This window comes from Hydra vulgaris, chromosome 10 (assembly GCF_038396675.1).
Source record: "Hydra vulgaris chromosome 10, alternate assembly HydraT2T_AEP".
Classification (NCBI taxonomy): domain Eukaryota; kingdom Metazoa; phylum Cnidaria; class Hydrozoa; order Anthoathecata; family Hydridae; genus Hydra; species Hydra vulgaris.
In genome coordinates this window covers 37,592,501-37,612,500 of record NC_088929.1, presented here as the reverse complement: position 1 = coordinate 37,612,500, position 20,000 = coordinate 37,592,501, and the positions used below count along the sequence as shown (strand labels likewise).

The following is a 20,000-nucleotide window of genomic DNA, read 5'->3' as shown; positions in this document are numbered from 1 at the left end:
TATTTGCAATCGTTCACGTAGTTTTGTCCGCAGCTGTATATGTATATATATATATATATAATATATATATAATATATATATATATATATAATATATATATATATATAATATATATATATATATAAATATATATATATATATATATATATATATATATATATATATACACAAATAAGTAGCCTCCTCGTCTATAATGGCCTTCTCGGCCTTAAGAAGGTGAATTAACAAAATATATATATATAATATATATACATCTAATACTAATCTGATTCTAATATATATACATATATATATATATATATATATATATATATATATATATATATATATATATATATTTATTTATTTTTGTTAAGTTATTTTCTACTAATATATATATATATGTATATATAAATGTGTATATATATATATATATATATATATATGTGTATATATATATATATATATATATGTATATATATATATATGTGTGTGTGTGTATATATATATATATATATATATATATTTTAGAATCAGATTAGTATTAGATGCATATATATTATATATATATATTTTGTTAATTCACCTTCTTAAGGCCGAGAAGGCCATTACAGACGAGGAGGCTACTTATTTGTGGTATAGGTCTCTCTCAACTCTATAACTCCGAAACACAAACCTTGACGAACAAGGCCGCTGCGCGGAGAAACGAGTTGAGCATGGTACTACCAGGGACATGAGACATATATATATATAAAATACTGATTTTTCAAAACAGTCAGCACCGGTCAATGGTTACCAAGACCGTGATGTCACTTATTACTTGCAATGTGTTAGAGATTTTTTGGAAAGACTTCTCATGCAGCACTTTTTGATCTGTTAAAGGGTGTATTACGTTTGATGCTTAGTTTGAATTAATTTTCCAAATTCAGCAATCGTGGAAACTTCATCTGAAACTGAGCAGACATTGCTGTCGCCAGTATTCAACCCACATTCAAACATTTTGTTAGATTTTTCTGTTAAAACTGATGCAGCTTTTTCAGCCGGTAGAGATATATAAAATCATGTCAAGCCCAGATTCTAGTATGTATCTTTTTGATGAATATTAATGTTTATGAACCAACAATTTTTCAAAGAAGTGTACTCATCCAGCGTAATTGAAAAGCCTTTTCAAATGTTCACTGAAAATTTAAAAGTGATTTTATGGTCATTCCTCGCATCAGCTGCAAACCTTATAACTGACTGGATTGCTTGCTTGTGATTTTTTTAAAAATTATAACCTTTTTCGCATAGTAAAAATCAAAATTTATCAAAATTATTTTTATCGGTAAATTGGTAAAACAATTTTACTGATTTACCGTTCAAAGCTCAACCAGCACAATTTAACTTTTTCAAGCAAAACATTTTAATTTAATTTAATTTTAATTTAACTTTAATTTTTTTCTGCAAAAAAAATATTTAAAAAATATTTATATTTTTTCCGTTACTGATATGACTGTGTAGCATAGTGGATAAAAAAAATAATGATAAAATACTGATGTTTTCAAAACAATCGGCATCAGCCAATGGTTATCAAAACCGATGCATTGACAAAATGGTCTATGCATTAACATTTATCAACACAATTACTCATTATTTATTATTCTCTTGACACAATCATAATTTATCACTTTCTTTACACAAGCTATCTTCAATTATTTTTTTCTTTGCAGTATAAAACATAAGAATCTTCATAAATGAGAGCTTTTGAAGTTAAAGATTTTGAACACACCGTACAAACATTTGTAGCAACGTGCATGATAACAAACTTCAATAGCAGAACAATCTCTAGAAGATTGTTCATTGCCACCTATTAGCAATATAATGTTTTTGTCAAAATATGATATTAAATAAAATATCTAATATATTGTTTGATCATTGAAAAAAAAACTTAACAAAATCATTTTCTTAAGAGTTGCTTTATAAATGTTATTAAAAGTAAAATAAAATGATTATTGAAGAATTTTAGTTATCTTAAAGATTATGCATATTCTAAATAGTAAATTAGTAGACTGGTTATTTTTTTTATTATAAAATTTGACAGACTTACTTTTTCTTTTCAAATTAAAAAGTTCTACTCTACTAAATCTAAAATAATGGCCTGTTGTATACATTTTTGATGTTCCTTTTAGTTTTTTTCAATTCTTTTTAAAATTTTTGTTAAAATTAAAAAAACTGAAAAAACTAGACGTTGTTGTTGATGTTGGACTTTATCTAGAAATTATTTTTGAAGTTGTACTTCAGCTTCTTTGCTAAAATAACAATAACTAATTAAAATAAAAAAAAACTTCAAAATTTTTTTTTTAATGATTTCAGAAGAAACTTGCACACAACCTGAATTATATATGGGCAATACCGCGAGAAAAAAGATTAAAAAAAAAAGCAAAAAAGTTATGAAAACTCATACTAAAACTCTTTTTTTTAACTATTTAAAAATATTTTTAAGCAAAAAAGTTATTTAAAAAATCCATTTTATCATACCATAACCAACCCTTGGAATTAGCGTCGGCATTCCGTAAATGTTACGACTGTCATGCTACGTAGAGTTAATTTTTGAAAAAAGTTTAAGACTTAAATGCTGTAACTTTTACATACTAAATAAAATGATAGTATTTCATATTTGCTAACAAAATGATTGGTTTTTAGTGGTAGCTTTACTCTATGGTAAAACAAGATTATCAGCTAAACCTCTGAGACCTAATAATTCTTCTACATATTTCAAAATACTTTCAGAACTGAGTAACCAATATCAACAAAAATGTTTATTAAATAACATTATACTGTTACCTTTAAATGGTGCAGATCATTCAAATTATCAATTAGTACTAAACGAATGTAGTCCAAAACTTTGGCATAACAAAGATGCAAATAACATTTATCAATAGTCTCACCATTGCTTGCTCTGAAAATATAAATAAATAAATGGCAATAAAGAAAAACTGCATTAAAAAAAAATTTCAATAAAAAATTTTAACTTTGCGTTTTTTAATTTATTTTTATTTTTATTTTTTTTATTTTATTTTATTAGTAGTAGTAGTAAATAATGCACATATTTACCTAATACACTTTCTAGTTTCCATAATACTTTCTTGAAAAAGCAAAAAAATATATAGTGATATTTTTAGCTGAAACAATACCTAATACACATGTTTCCAAGACACTGCATTGAATAACTTTTTGCAATGTCATCTTTTTGTGATAAGTAAAACCATATGACACCATCTTCACTAAGCAACTGAATAATACTTTCCTTGAGTAAATAAATAAATAAAAGATAATGACTGTGAAAATGACTAAGATTGTTAAGATTTTTATTTGTAAACCAAATTAAAATATCAGTAAAAATGATGATGATGATGATGATGATGATGATGATGATGATGATGATGATGATGATGATGATGATGATGATGATGATGATGATGATGATGATGATAATGATGATAAAAATAAAAAGAAGAATAAAAATGAGAAATGAGAAATAATTTTGTGGTGCAAAAAGAAGGTGCAAAAAATGTTTGTTTGAAAAGCAACTATTGGAGCTTTTTTCTTTCATTCTGATTCCCTTCCAACAAGGCTGCAAGCAATCACTATTAAGTTAGGAGTTACTAGAAAAAAAGAATAGAGTTATAGAGCAAGGAAACGGTTGACAGTAGACTTGAAAAGTTGTAGGTTGTATGAGTCAGCAAAACATGGAGATGGTAGAGAGTTCCAAATTATTGAAGTGCAGGGAAAAAAACTAGACAAATAAAAGTTTTTAGAGCATGCAGGGACAGACACAGTAAAAGAATGAGACTGCTGAATGACAAGTCAAGCGAGATTGAGTTTTAGTTAAAGGAATTAGAAATAATAGATCCTTTGAACAGCGACCATGATAGTATTTGTAGAAAAGAAAAAGAGATGCGACTTTACAACAATAGGAAAGAGGCTCAAGTTTAGCAGATAGAGCGGGTTTGACTATGTTTACAAGGGTGTCCCAAAAAAACACTTTTTTTGAATTTCAATGTGCTCTCAATTGATTCCCATTCTGGTTCTAAATAACTACCAAAATCTTTTTTTAAATATTTTTAGATCAAATTTTAAAATCAAAATTTAAAATCAAATTTTAAAATCAACATTTTTTTATCACTAGAAGTGATAGGTGTAAATTCTGAGTTTTTTTTACGGTTTTGTACACATGTGTATTTAAATAAAAACAGCGCTATCTAGTATTTCAATATGTTTTAATATGATGTAATAATTGGCACACAAATAATTCCAAAAGGACATTATTAAAGATTGGTATCATTACCTATGAACATTGTTAGCGATTGATACAATTCCCTTTGGACAATATTATTAGTTGGTATAATTCCCCATGGATTGGTTCACAAATAATTCCATTTAGAAATTTTTTTTGAAGGAAAAAATTTCTAAATGGAATTATTTGTGCACAAAGGAATTCTAATTTGTGCACGAAGAAATCCTTGTGTAAATGGTTATAAAAGCCGTAACAGTAAACTTAGATAAAATATGATACAAGAGAGAACAATGACTTCATAGATTTTTGATGCAAGTGTAAAATATACTATAAATCTAGTTAAAATCTGATTATTTTTAAATTCATATAAAAAATGGGTAGAACAGCCTAAAAAAGGATGATAATGGGACAGAAAAAGAAAAACAGAAAAATACAAAAAGGTTGAGGCATATTTACCTATTGAAGTATTCACTGAGGGATTTACCTTTGAGACAGCTTCCATCTAATCGTAATATTCTAAGATACTATCAATTTATTTTTCGCGAGTCACAAGTTAAATACAAACCCACTTCTACTAATATTGGTTGCAAATTGAAATCGAAATCCAAGGATCTTGTTTGTGAAAATGGTGTTTGTACAGATCCTGATAATTCTTGCTTGATAACTAGGATTAAAACTTGCGATTTCTGGGTACAATAAAAAGACCAAAATCATTAAACTTAATTAATAATACAAGAACTTGATTAAACTGTCTTCTCTAAACTGGGACAGTAGTCTTGATAAGCAATCAAAGTTAGCGAAAGATTTTCTCACAGAATCCTATCAGCTATTTGACATCTTGACTAAAAATTTTGAAAAAGATATTCTTGCTGATAGATTGAGAACAGATGATGCCAAGCCAGAAGATATAAAGTAAGTTCATTAAATAACACTTTTTTAAGTAGTGAGATTTTCTTTCTGATTTAAAGTAATTTAAGTAATAGCATATTATTTCTTTTCAAATACTTATGTTTATCTCTTTCAATGGTTTGGTCATCTTTCAAGAAAAATTAGAACAAATATTAATTTATTTATAAATATCTTGACAGATTTTAGCTTTTATGAAGTTTAGTTTTAGAAGTTGGATAGGAAAGGATATATGGGAACAAAAGTCGATGGAGACTACACTAGGAGAGTACTGGATGCAAATAGGAGAAAGAACAAGTTAGATAAGTTGAGAGATAAAGAATTAAAGAGACAGAAAAACTTAAAAGATACCAATGATGTTTTGTAGAAAAATATTATAAAATGATACTCAGGTACAATTCTGGAGAGAGGATAAATCTAGCAGTGAATGTTGAAAAGCTCATTGAATGTACTGCTATTCCAGCAATAAGGTCAATGTTGGTGTACAACCTCATCTGGCAATTTTAAGTGAAGTATTTAAAGCTGGAGGTATAGAAATTAATGATATACCGTTTCACGAAGCACACTTTATAGAAGAAAGTTCAAATATGTAGAACTTGAAGGAGACTTGGAGTGGATTTCAATAACGAACCATCTTAAAGGCTGACGGTTTATTCTTCATTTTGATACCAAACTGTTGGAACAAATTACCACTGGGCTTAACATTCAAAAAATTGAGCGACTTGCAGTCTCAGTGAGCTCCCCGCATGACGATACCATGGAAGATCATCTTTTAGGTGTTGTTCAATTTCCCTCTTTGAAGGGAGTTGACCAAGCAGAACAAGTGCACAATCTTTTAGAATATTATGGATGTAAAGAGCAGATCATTGGTATATGCTGTGATACAATTGCAAGCAATACAGGGGGAGTCAATGGAGCAGTCCAAATTCTTACAGATATTTTGAAATTACCAATGTTGCGGATAATGTGTAGGAGACACATGTATGAGGTACATGTATCTCATCATATGGCTGCTCTTACTGGTGAGAAAACTAAAGGTCCAAGAAGAAATCTTTATGTCAAGCTAAAGAACAAGTGGCCTGAAATCTATGAGAAAGTTAATGAAGTGAAAAATTTATGTAAATTGGATTGGCAAAGAGACGATCTGAAGATTGGCTCTGTTCTTCGCACTGTTGCAGAGGAAGCTAAGATATTTTTGACTAATGCAACTACTGATATGGTGTCTTCAAGGAATGATTAAGGTATAGTTTGTAAGCTTGCCTCCTTCCTTGAAGCGGAAGTACAAGATTTTAAGTTCCATCAACTTGGCGCCTGCCATGAGGCAAGGTTTTAAGCAGATGCGATCTACATCCTGATTCTTTATATGACCAAAGATATCAGTAATATCTTGATGGAAAAAGAAGTGCTGCAGTTAAAGGATGCAAGTTTGTTCCACGGTTTTTGAAAAGTTTTTTAGGATTTCTGGCTCCCTGCAATGATTTGAAAGCTATCCAAACAGCCTATGCATTGAGAAAAGTCAGTAAGAAGATTGGAAATGCTTTGCTTCTCAGCATGGGATGCCATATGTGGTACTTAACTCCACAACTCTGTGTTTTGTCATTTGGGGATAAAGAAGTTCCTTCTGAAACAAAGCTAAAAATGCTGTTAGCTCTGATTGGGTTTGAAGAGCCAAACAAGTTTCAGTGTTGTAAACCATCAAATGTACAAATTGGAGAGACCACAGAGCTACCTGAGCTGATTTCCGAGCAAAGCTACCATATCTTCAAATATTTTAAAATATCAAGAGCAAGTATTAAAGAATGGCTCAATAATAGTCTTAATACTATAGATTTTTTTAACCATCCTCAGTTGCTAGATTTTATTGTACTAAAACTTAACTAAGAGTATGACCAAAAAGGAGCTTGGGAACTGTTCAAAAAATTGTATTTTTTTTTTGAGAAATGTTTCACCACAATAAAATCTTAAATTTGTCAATAAATATTATTAATTAATGTATTTTTTTTTTGTATTCTCATATTTATAAATATAAACTATAAAGTTAAATAGAAGTGAAAACAATTGAAAATGATTTATACACATCTAATTGTTTTGTTTTAATTTTCTAAAATGTAAAATTATTGTGTTTTCTATTAATGTTAAGCCAGCTTAACATTAAAACCATAAAACTAGGATTTTATATCTAGCACTTCCTGTCAAAATAAACCTTTAGGATTTATTTAGGTCACATAGAATGGGAATCAGTAGAGAGCATTTTTTTTTTTTTTTTTGGGACATCCTAATGTTTACAATGCGTTTCTAAACTTTGTCTAGAAGAGAAAGAGCATTATTAGAAGAACCAGCCCAAATATGACAACAGTATTCCATACAGAGACTAATAAGAGACTTGTAGAGGTAGAGAATGACATCAGGAGAGAAAAAATGACAAGCACGATAAAAGCAACTTTAGCAGATGCTAAATTAGCAAATGATTGTATATATGGTTTCCACGAAAGGTCAGAAGTAAACAATAATCCAAGAAGACGTAAAGAAGAGGACTCAGTGAGAGGGTTGCCATTCATTAATATAGGAATGTTGACAGTATCATGATAGTTGTTTGCGGCAAATAACTGAGTTTTGTTGGAGTTAAAATTCACAAGCTATTGTTAGCCCCAAGAAGTGATTCAAGATCGGCTGTCTGTTCTAAGCAATCGAAAAGAGAAGACTTTAAAGGAGTATAAAGTTGAGTCATCACCAAAAAGAGCTACTTTAGATGTAAGGTTGTCAGGAAGATCATTAATGTATATAAGAAACAAAACAGGACCAAGGAAAAAACTTTGATGTACCCCAAAAGTTACTGAAAATAAAGAAGAGTGTTGGCCTTTGAGGTTGACTTTAATAAAGCAGTTAGAAAGAAACAATTTGATTATCTCAAAAACTTTCCCAGATACACCATATGAAACAAGGTTATGGAGAACAACAGTATGCAAAACTTTGTTAAAAGCTTTAGATTTGTCAAGAGAAATAGCTCTAACCTCTCTGCCTCCATCTAATAGACAATAAAATCTTTTAGTCACAGCAGTTTGTAAGTCAGCCATTGAGCAAGAGGAGCAAAAACCATATTGATTGTCTGACAAAAAGTTATTTGACTCAAGATGGGGTGTGAGAAATGTTTTTATTAAAGACTCAAAGACTTTGCTAATAACAGAAAGAAGACTAATCGGACAGTAATTGGAGAGGTCAGAATGTTCAACAGAGTTTTTGAAGATTGGAACAACAGATGCAATTTTCCAGCAGGCAGGAACACAAGACTCAGTTAGGCGCTTGTTAAAAAGTTTAGACAAAATTGAAAAGAGTTCTGGAGAACAATTTTATAACAATTTTGACAATGACAGGAATGTTATCTGGACCACAAGCCATAGAAGAGTTTAATCGAGATATGACTTTAGCAATGGAATATCGGCGGGGTAAAGAGAGAGGGCATAGTCAATCTGATTAGAAATTACATCTAAAAGAGTGCATTCAAGGGAAGAAGGAGAACGATAAAGAACAAAGAGAAACTTTAGCATAAATTTTATGTCGTGATTTTACAGAAAATCAAATAATTAATATTCTCAGATTTGAAATCATCAAATATCACATCAGAACTAAAAACTACAAAAGCATACCTCACTTAACTGTGATCCATTACCAGCTAATGTTGCAGCAAGTGCTTTAATAAACTCTAATACAAGAGCAGATTTACTATTTGACATTGATTGACATAAAAAATTTACCAAGTTGTTTACACATTCATAATCAATAGCACTCTAAATATGATAAAACTGAACCTTATTTTTCTGATATTAAAAAATGAAATTAACAAGGACAATAGTTTTTAAACAAAAAAGTTGAACAAAGTTGAACTTTAAACTCATTGAACAAAGTTGAATTTTAAAATACTATAAAGAAATTTTTCACATTTTTCAATTGAATTTTCAACTATATCAAAAATAATTATGAATTTTACAAAATAACTTACTATAGAAAATTTCAACTATGATCTTATGAAATTTAGAAAATAATTTACACTTTTTATATTTTGGGTCCTTTTTGTGCAATTTTTGTGTTTTTGTGGAGAAAACTAACCACTCTACAGAACAGTTTTTTATTCATAAATTTATATTTAGGTTTTTATTCATAAAATAAATATTTATTTGCCTTAATTAATTTTCTTCTATCTAAATATTATTACTCTAATTTAATGTTTAATACTTTCATCTTACATCATTTTAAAGTAGTTTTTAAATGCATTGCTTTTTTAAATGCATTGCTTTTTTAAATGCATTGCTTTTTTAAATGCATTGCTTTTTTAAATGCATTGCTTTTTTAAATGCATTGCTTTTTTAAATGCATTGCTTTTTTAAATGCATTGCTTTTTTAAATGCATTGCTTTTTTAAATGCATTGCTTTTTTAAATGCATTGCTTTTTTAAATGCATTGCTTTTTTAAATGCATTGCTTTTTAAAATGCATTGCTTTTTTAAATGCATTGCTTTATTCCACGCGGTCTTTCATGCAAGATCTGCAAGCATATTAGAGCTGACAAATTTTCTTAGTTAAATTAAAGAAGAATTGATGCTGTTCTTTGTTTAATTTAATAATAAACGTTTGTTTGTTGTTGGTTGTTTTTATTTTTTTTAATTTCTGTAGTTTGTTTGTTTTTTTTTAGAAAAAGTTAGTTTTTTTCGTGTTTTTTTAGAAGTTAAAAATGAATGGTAAAGTAGTTTTTTTAGTATAGTGATACTTTATTCCATGCGGTCTTTCAAGCAAGGTCTGCAAGCATATTATGGCTGATAAATTTTCTTAGTATTAAAGAAATGGTGCTGTTCTTTGTTTAATTTAATAATAAACGTTTGTTTGCTGTGGTTGTTTTTATCTTTCTAATATTTATAGCCTGTTTTCTTTTTTATTACAAATAAAAAAACAAATTTACCTATTTAGTATTTTAGTACAAACTTCTTCTAAACTTCTTTCTACTAATTATATTAGTATCGTGCAATTCTTTTTTGGTTCAGTTTTGTCTTTAGTCTTTCAGAACATTTTAAGAAGGCTTTATATTATTTTTCAGAGCATTTGAAAAGAGTTGAATTTCTTTTTTAGTTACATCAATTAACTTTATAACTATTTTTTGTTATTAGAAGGGTCAATTAAAGAAAACGTTTTTAGGCAGTCAACCTTATTGTGATTTGAGGAAGTTCACTATTCAGTTTTATTTCAAGTTGGAGTTTTATCAATGTATTTAACATAAAAAGTTAAATAAAATAGGACTGTTATTTCAGGACATGTAAGTTTATATATATATATATATATATATATATATATATATATATATATATATATATATATATATATATATATATATATATATATATGTGTGTATATTTCTGTATATTTTATATTTCTCTGTATTTATATGTAGATTTTCTTGTAGAAAAATTAATAAAGAATAGGCTAAGTAAAAAAAGTTGCTGCTGGAGTAGTTAAAAAAAAAAGACAATGCTTTTTTGTTGCGTTGTGCTTCTTTTTAAAATTATTTGAATATATATTTATTTAAAATTGTTAAATTTGTACTTGAATGGTTTTATCTTTTTCATTATTTTAAATAAAATTATACTGACTGACATTGCTTCATTTTTATTAACAACTTTGTGCATTGTAGTCTGCATTCTTTGTTAAATTAAAAATAATGTATACTAACAAATGTTGTTTTCTAAATAAGATAAATCTAAGTTCATTCCATAAACAGTTTATTATTTATTTTTTTTGTCATACTATTTTGTAAATTATATATACTTATCTATATAAACTTATAAAAAGATATGGATTTCAATAAATCTTTAATTAAATTGTTATAGGTTTTTATTTTCAAAATTGTTATTTTGAATAATAAAATTATTTTCATTTCTGTTTATTAATTTTTGAACTCAAAGATTTGAGGTCAAAATTACCATTGAATGGTAAACCAGTGGTTAAACTAATTAGTTTTATTGTAGAGTTTTATATATGATATATTCTAAAAAATCACATTTTTTTTAATGTATTGCTTTACATAAGACATTTATTAATATTTATATTTTTTTTAGACTTTTAATATTATTTTAATACTATTAATATTTAACTTATATTTAACTATTTTTTTTTTTTATAATAAAAGTTATTTATTTTATTCTTATGAACACTTAAAATAGTAGTAAGTAATTTTATGGAAAAAATCATAATTCTTAAGATTGTTTTGCGTTTATTTGTTACTACAGTAACAAATAAACGCAAGTACTGCTGTTAATATGTTTATTAATAGTAGTGAAATTTTTTTTGTTTTTTTTTTTTGTTTTTGTTATTCCCCTCATCAAGGCCGAGAAGGCCACTACAGATGAGGAGGCTGCCTAATAGTGGTTATAACCCTCTCTCAACTCTATAACTCCGAAACACGAACCTTGAGAAACAAGGCCGCTGCGCGGAGAAACTAGTTGAACTCGGTACTACCAGGGACATGGTGGGGATCAAACTTGGAACCTCTCGCTTATGAATCGAGCGCTTTACCAATACACCACTACCGCAATTGAAATGAAAGATATTATGCTTAAAGAAGTTATTAGAAGAAATATTAATAGGCAACTTAAAAATAATTGATACTTAATGGGAATAATTAGAACTAGGCTGAAATTTATTGTTGTCAAAATGTAAGATATGCAGCTTGACAAGGAAAAATGCATTGTATAAAAATTAATTTATACCTAAACTAGAACAACATGGTTAGTCGAGTTAAAAGTAACATACCATAAATAAAGATAGAAAGAGATAGGCCTAGGTGAAATAAGATTAATCATCTGAACAATGTACAAAATACTGCTAGACAAGGAAGAATGCATAGTATAGCAAGAAGTGATACTATTCTAGATAAGAATTATTTAGAAGTAATGATCCAAATCTGTTAGCATTGTGGTGCTAAAAATTTCTTGATGAAACACATTTTTATGTTGCCATAATAGGAAGTAGTTATGCTTCCATTTTCACTATTTCCGCAAGCTTTGCAAGATTCATTTATGGGAAGCTATATGTATCATAATTCCAATATGAATTTTTTTAAATATATTATAATTTATAATGCCTGTCTTTATTTTGCTTTATTTACTGATAATGTGGTTTAACTTATAAATCATAGGCTGCCATGTTTTAGAATATATGGTCAAGTTTTTTATTGTCTAGGTAATCTTAGGCCATATCAAGATATTTCTCCAACATATTATCAATTGTATATTTTTGACTCACTTGCAGTAGTCAATTTTAGAAAGCAACAATATAGCAACCAACTTTACTAACACGATTTAATGTTTCATTTGCTAACTATAATTAGTGATAATGTATTTGTATTTGTTGAAGATGGTACTTTACTGCTTCCAGGAAAGTTATAGTAAGTATGTAAGCTAACTTAGATCCTACAGTTTATTCACTTTTTTTTTCAAGAAATGGCATAATCAATTGATGCAAAACCCTGAATATGAAACACAATGGTTTGAAATTCTCTCAGTTTTACGATTATGGACATTCAGTGAGAGAAAACTTTTGTTCAATATTTTATGGCAAGAAACTATTTCAGCAATATGCTGCTGATGCATATGGTAAAATAGTAGAACAGTATCTTGCTTTCATTGAAATAACCAAAGAAAACTGAGAAGCATGCAGTATGATGCTTTACATGAAGATGTAAACAACCTTGGTAACAATCAAAATGTTAGACCAAGGGGCATTATAGTTTTCTATTTACTTAGGAAGTCTTAAACTAAATTTTGAAGATGCTAATGCTAGAATTAAAAAGTATAGTAAACCAGATCTGTTCATTACTTTTGTCTGCAACCCAATATAGCGGTGTGAGATAACACACAAATTTATTTTCAAATGATGTTAATTGATAGTTTATGATAAGTATGTTTACATGAATAATAAATTAAATGTTAATAGTTCATTAAATGTGTTTATAAAATATAATATGTTCAAAGTTTATATATGCTCACATTCTGTTTTTTCTATGTTTTAAAAGTTGGTACTTAGCAGTGTGTAAAGATTGTTATGTTTGCAAGTCAATTGATGTTACTAAGTTGTGGTATTACTTGGCACCATTTGTGCCGGGTGGTCTTAATTTCTGTTGAATTTTTTTTACTTAAGACAATTTGGAACTAAGACTAAGTATAAATCTTACTATAATTAGTATCAAAATATAAATATTAGAATTTATTAAGCTACATATCTTTTTTTTTTTTTAAAGTTAACAATTATAATATCTTGGACCCATCAGATAAGTGTTATTTTATTTAAAATCCAACTTTACACATATCTACTTTTTATTATACTCTACTTTTTGTTTTTCATTACTTTCAGATATTCTATGATATCACCATGGATACGATATCACGACTGATAAGTTTAAGATAATTATAATAACTTTTTTATTATTAGTAGTATATTTTTATGAATATTATTTATTAGACTATTATCAGATTTGTTATGTATATATATATTAGTTCTACTATTAGTCACAACATTTTTTACAAATCAAATTTTATTTATACTTTTATATAATTGATTATAATTATCCTAAATTTAAATGATTTTTTTTTTTTTAAAGTTCAAACATAATTGTATTTTTTTTTTAAATTGTCATTGCTATATTAGTTTGCTTACAGTTAAAACAAGGTTTTAATTTAGTAAATCTATATGATGTAAAATTTACTGTGTTAATCATTAGCCAACAGTTATGAAGAAACTGAAATTCTAAATAATTGAGGTAAAAATAATTTTGTTTAGTGGTAACATTAAAAAGCTTTTTTTTAATGGTTAATTGAGCTACAGCTATTTTGTGCAAATATATTGTTTTTGTCATTGTCATTAAAAATAAAATCTTTAGTTATGATCATAACAATTTATTGTATGTTCTTAACTTTTTTTTTAACACGGTGTTTTTGAAACACAGTTTGCCTCCTCTCTCTTTAACAAAGGTTTATTAATATAGGGGAGCATTATTGGAACACTCTTTATAGCATTCTTCTGCAGAAAAACAGGGACAATGGCAGCCCTATATATATAGATGAATTTGTATTTTATTATATTTTTCAGATAATAAACCAAGTTTAATTGTTATTTGTGATTGATTCATTAACAACCCGTATTATGGGTTGCTTACTGCTAGTATTTATTTTATTATACTTTATTTATTCCACTATTTTATGTGTATTATTTATCTAACTATTTTATTTGTATTATTTATTTAACTATTTTATGTGTTATTTGAGTGTGTGTGTGTGTGTGTGTGTGTATATATATATATATATATATATATACATATATATATATATATATATATATATATATATATATATATATATATATATAAATATATATATATATATATATTGCTTTAAAATAATTTATATGTACCTTAATAAGTGGAAGATATATGTTAATAACTTGGGCAAATTTACTTCGCAGTAAAATAGTTGCATTCTGAAGAATTTTACATCCATGCGTAATAAAAGCTACCATTTCCTAAACGAGAATTTAGAAAAAGTGTAAATGCTTAGATGTTTGTGTAAAATCCTAATTATAGTTATCAAATACATATTGTCAAGTTATCCAAACTACAATTATAGTCAGTGTCGTACCCATCTTTAATTCCATACTGTTTGACTGGTATGGGTGCCCAAACTAATGCGCTCAAACTAAAATCTCCATAAGCTATAAATTCTAATATTAATAACAACATTGTTATTAATATTGGAATTGTCCAACATTGTTATATAAAAGCAAAAAAATGTATTAAAAAATTGTCATTTTTGTTAGCCATACATTACATTAATATTTAAATGGAAAACAGAATCTATCTGTTAACCAGCCTCGCACCCCTTCTATATCTATTAGACAAGCGTAGATGTAAATATATTGTTTCCAGTTAAGGATGTTATGCTGGATCTTGTTGACTCAATGCATAGGTTTCGCTTGTGCCTCTGTTATTATGACTAGGCAACTCATTCTAGAGCTCTAAAACTCAGTTTTATAGTTCTGTAAAATATCAGAGTGCTAACAATAATAACAGTGCCATGTTGCACATGGATGGTGTCCCTGTTCATATCTTTAGTATGCATTGTAGAGGCCACATTTGGAACCCTTTGTTACGGCTAAGGGTTTTTATAGTAATAAGGCAATTTCTTGGACTATTAAATAGTGTACTGAGTACTATCTGTGCTTTGAGTCAAGTTTTTCAACAAAATGACTAAAGTACCAAAAACTATAAAACACAAAAAACCATTGTCATCACCAAGTTCTCTAAACCTATCATTCACTAATATTTGTGGTCTTCGAAAAAACTTTTCTTCTGTTGAATCTTATCTCTTGCAAAAATCACCAGACCTACTTTTACAAAGTGGGCCCAGAAGGCAAAGTTTTGGAAATAGGATCATAACTAATGATTAAGAAATCCTAGAAAACTCATTGAGGACTTTTTAGAAAGATATTTTTTTGCTTGTTATAGGAAAATTTAAATTTTTAATATTAAACTAAATTTGTGGACTAGGTTCAAATTACCATATTTGGTCATTTTTGATAAATTAGTATTTTTTGATAAATACTCAAAGTTAAGTTTTTTTTAGATGACAATTAAAAAAGTAATTTATAAGATATATTTAAAGAAAAGAAAATTCAAAAACTTAAATAATTTGGGGGTCTGGTTTCTACTGTTCTATGGATAAGAAGTTTAGTATACAAAAATATGTATTCTGTCAAATTTGGATTTAAAATAATGCTTGTATAATAAAATTATACGGAAAGAGTTCTAATGATTTGAACTTGCAACATATATTTGAAGATTAGGTTAAAATAGTGAAAAATGTTAATAACTTTATAATTAATCATAAATAAGGTTTTCAAACATATTATCAAAATATCTCTTTGGTTTTGAAAACATTAGTATTATTGCTTAACTCTTGAAATTTGTCCATTTTAATTTTATGCTGACAAGAAACTATATGAAGTATTATAACATGCTATCTTTGTACATAGGAGAGCATAGATCTTTTATGGTAGAAATTCTTCAGAAAAAAATCTACGGCCTTGTGACCCTGTTGTAGATGACCCTCCCTTCTCATCAGAGTTACAACAAATATCTAATCGCAGTCCAGTGTTTTCTTTTATTTTAGTAATAACTGTCTTTTGCAATACGTATTGGTTCACCTAGAGGTCCTGTTTTTGTAACCCAAAGTCTATAATCTACATGACACCAATAAAGTAGTTTTAAAATACATATACTTTTTTGATCAGATTTGGTTTGTGGTTTTTTAGTCAGTCCTTTTCGTGTGGCAAAATCTCCAGTTTTAGTAGGAATGATACCATCCTTATGATCTAGCTTTTCATACAGTTTCTTCTGATGATCGATCAATTTAGAAATCCCTCACTAACTCTCCTAATACCTGTCCATTCAGTAGTTTTTGTTTTGCAAAGTATACAAACTGACCTATAATCTAACCTCCTAGTCCGCTGATAAGTTATTTAAACTTTAAATTCTTCATTGTATCTTGAATACAAATTTTGACATTGATATAATTTTTGCCAAACAGACAACACATTCCTTCAGCATTTAACTCTTCTCGTGCGTTATCAGTAGTTGGGACAATAAGATCTAGCAAATCTTGATTAGTTTCTGTTTCTCTTATCAAAAACACAGGGCGTAATGATCTTGATGCGTTTGGTGAATAATTTTGCCACAGGGTCATATTTTTACTATCTCGATGGTATATTATTTTCAGAGAAATAAAACCATATTGAAACATATTTGACTCGCTTTCAATCATTTATTTTGATTTTATCAGTACTTGAGCCCTGCTCCATCACAACCATCCTTAAAACACATCTGATACTCATTGCCATCTACAGGAATAAAAGAATTTTTAATTATACTCAAAACAGAATCAATTGTCTTTTTTACAAGCTCTTTGTATTGAATAGAAACAACTCTTCCAGTCAAAACATTATTAATTGGTAATGCAGTTTTTTTCTTCCTTCAAGCAATTCATTGGTTGTTGGAAAACTTATGCCTTTTGAAGCAAAAAGAAATTATAATTTTCTTATTTGCTCTTTACTTAATGTAAGGGAATGCATTAAAGCAATGGATTAATCTCTGCTAAAGATATCTGTTGTTTCCATATGGTTTGAAAAAAAAGCATTTCCAACACGAGCAATACTTTTAGTATTTTGTGTGTTATCTCTATATAAGAGGTAACCCAATAACTGGTTAACATGCAACTCTGGGTACTCATTATTGATAACATTTTTTATATAATTGAGAAGTTCCTGTGTCCTTTCCTTTTTCAATTTATCACCAGTTCTGTAAAAGATTTTCTTTGCTTTGAAAAACACGGTTCTGTTATGTAAGCATCCTCTACTTCATAAATAATATCTTTTGATGCTTGTGAAAGTATAAATGCGTATCCATTTTTCTTGAGATGTCTCTGTTTAAGGTGTTTATAATGTTTCCATATTTTTTCACACATATTTTCCAACTCCAGTAAATTAACTGGTAGTTTAAAATTTTTATAAAGTATTTCTTTAATGGCTGAATATGTTACTGAATTTGACATAAAAATTTTGACAGCTTTAATAAACAGTGTGAATAAATCTATTTCTGTGATGTATTTTACTTTGTTATTTTCCTCCATTACATTTATTTTTTATCTTACTTTACCTCTGCTGAAACAAAATCATACCAAAGAAACAAATAAAAAATAAAAAAATTTCATATTTGTAACCAAAAATAAAATATTCACATATTTTAAGAAAAAAATAATAATCACTGTTCAACTTTTTTAGATCATGTAAATAAAAAAGTGCTAACTTGCCTCAGTTCCCCTTAAAATATTTGAAAAGAAGAAATGTTAAATATTTTAAAAATGTATGACACAGATTTAATCTGATCTTTTGTAAAAAACAACAACATAAATTTATTATATAGTTAGATAATTAAGTTTTAAAAGCTTTGAAAAAAAAAACTAAAAAAATAACATTTTAAATTTATTTACCTAAACGTATATTCCATATCAAATTAAAAACAACTTTTACATAGGTGGTTTATCAATTTTCATGTTGGCTCATTTTGAATGGAAACCAAACTTACAAAACTTTTATAGATATACAAAAAAATTCATCAACTTCAAAATAGCATATCATCACTTTAATTAGCTAAAAACATTTTTTTAATTTATCCACAAACTTATCTGACTTTCTGAATAAATAATTTTAAAAGACTTTCTCAAATAAATATTTTTTGTCTATTTCCACTAGTGGGCTCACTGTGTCTTAGTGAGACTAATTTGAGTTCAGCTGTCTCACCTAGTGATCTTAGTGTTGATGGTTATCTTCCTTTAATTTGTAAAGACTCCAATAGTCATATGCTTGGCCTGGGCATTTACATTCCTAAGAATTCACCCATTTATCGGGAAACTAAGTTTGAATCCATAGACTATTCTTTAATGTGCTTTCGTTTAGTACCACATCACTCTATTGCCTTTCTCTTTGTTCTATATCGCTCTCCTTCATCTCAAAACTGCACTCTTTTCGATGTTATTTCTGATCAAATTGACCAAGCCCTTTCTCTTTATGCTTCAGCCAATATCATTGCAGTTGGTGACTTTAATGCTCATCAGACTGAATGGTTTGGCTCTAGTGTCAGTGACTCTGCAGGCGATAAGGCCCACAACTTTTCCCTTTCTCAATCTCTAACCCAAAAAGTCAATTTTCCAAATCACTAACCAGACAATCCGAAACATTTACTTTCTCTAGTCGTTCAGATTTTGTCACCTCACCTAAAGACAAAGCTGAATTGTTTCCTAAGAACTTCTCATTACTATCATCCCCAGATTCCACTAGTCGGGCTCTACCTGATATAGCCGCCAACAGGTTAATCCATTGCCTGATCTTCTTATCACTTCAGCTTCCATATATAAAGTGATTTCCTGATTAGACTCTTCTATAGCTTGTGGTCCAGACAACATAACTGTTATAGTCTTGCAGAAGTATTCTCTGGAGCTATCAACTACTTTAAAAACTATTAAAAAGTGTTTATCAGAATCTTGTTTTCAAGCCTGCTGGAAAGCGGCATTTGTAATCGCTATTGTTAAAAATTCTGGAGAGCAATCTGCCTCATCTAACTATCATTCTATTAGTCTTCTTCCTATCATAAGCAAGGTTTTTGAGTCTTTAATTAACAAACACTTAATATTGAATCTTGAATCTAATAACTTACTTTCTGATCATCAATATGAATTTACATCTTCTTGTTCTACAGCTGATTTGCTAACAGTAATAACCAATAGGTTTTATTGTGCATTAGATGTGGAGAGGTTAAGGCTATCACTCTTGACATTTCTAAAGCTTTTGATAAAGTTTAGCATGCTGGTCTTCTCCATAAGCTCCCTTAAGGTGTATCAGGTAACATCTATAAGATAACATTATTAAATCCTTCCTTACCAATTGTAGAATAAAAATTTTACCAATGGACAGCACTCTTTTTCATATCCTATAACTTCAGGGGTTTCTTAAGGTTCTATCCTTGGCCCTATACTCTTTTTAATTTACATTAACATTAATCTCCCAGAAATTTTCACAACTAAGGTGGCAATGTTCGCTGATGATATTACCATTTATTCTTGTTTTGAAAAGAAGCCAACACTCTCTGATTGCTTGGAGGAGGCATTTGAGCTTGTAAAGGACTTTACTTCTGCTACAGCATGGTGCTCTCAGTGGCTGGTGAACTTTAACTTAGATAAAACTCAACTTTTTTC

General features: G+C 28.2%; 1 protein-coding gene across 1 annotated transcript in view; it reads right to left on the bottom strand.

Annotated features, from left to right (window-relative positions):
• The window catches only part of LOC101234591 (HEAT repeat-containing protein 6), a 94,749-nt gene that overhangs the window by 68,132 nt on the left and 6,617 nt on the right, over positions 1-20,000 (bottom strand). Inside the window, exons 3-6 of the mRNA XM_065807933.1 lie at positions 14,611-14,718; positions 8,806-8,946; positions 3,153-3,265; positions 2,803-2,917 (exon numbers count right to left, since the gene is read on the bottom strand). Coding sequence (XP_065664005.1) covers positions 2,803-2,917; positions 3,153-3,265; positions 8,806-8,946; positions 14,611-14,718 — 477 coding nt within the window. The remainder of the gene's footprint in view (positions 1-2,802; positions 2,918-3,152; positions 3,266-8,805; positions 8,947-14,610; positions 14,719-20,000) is intronic.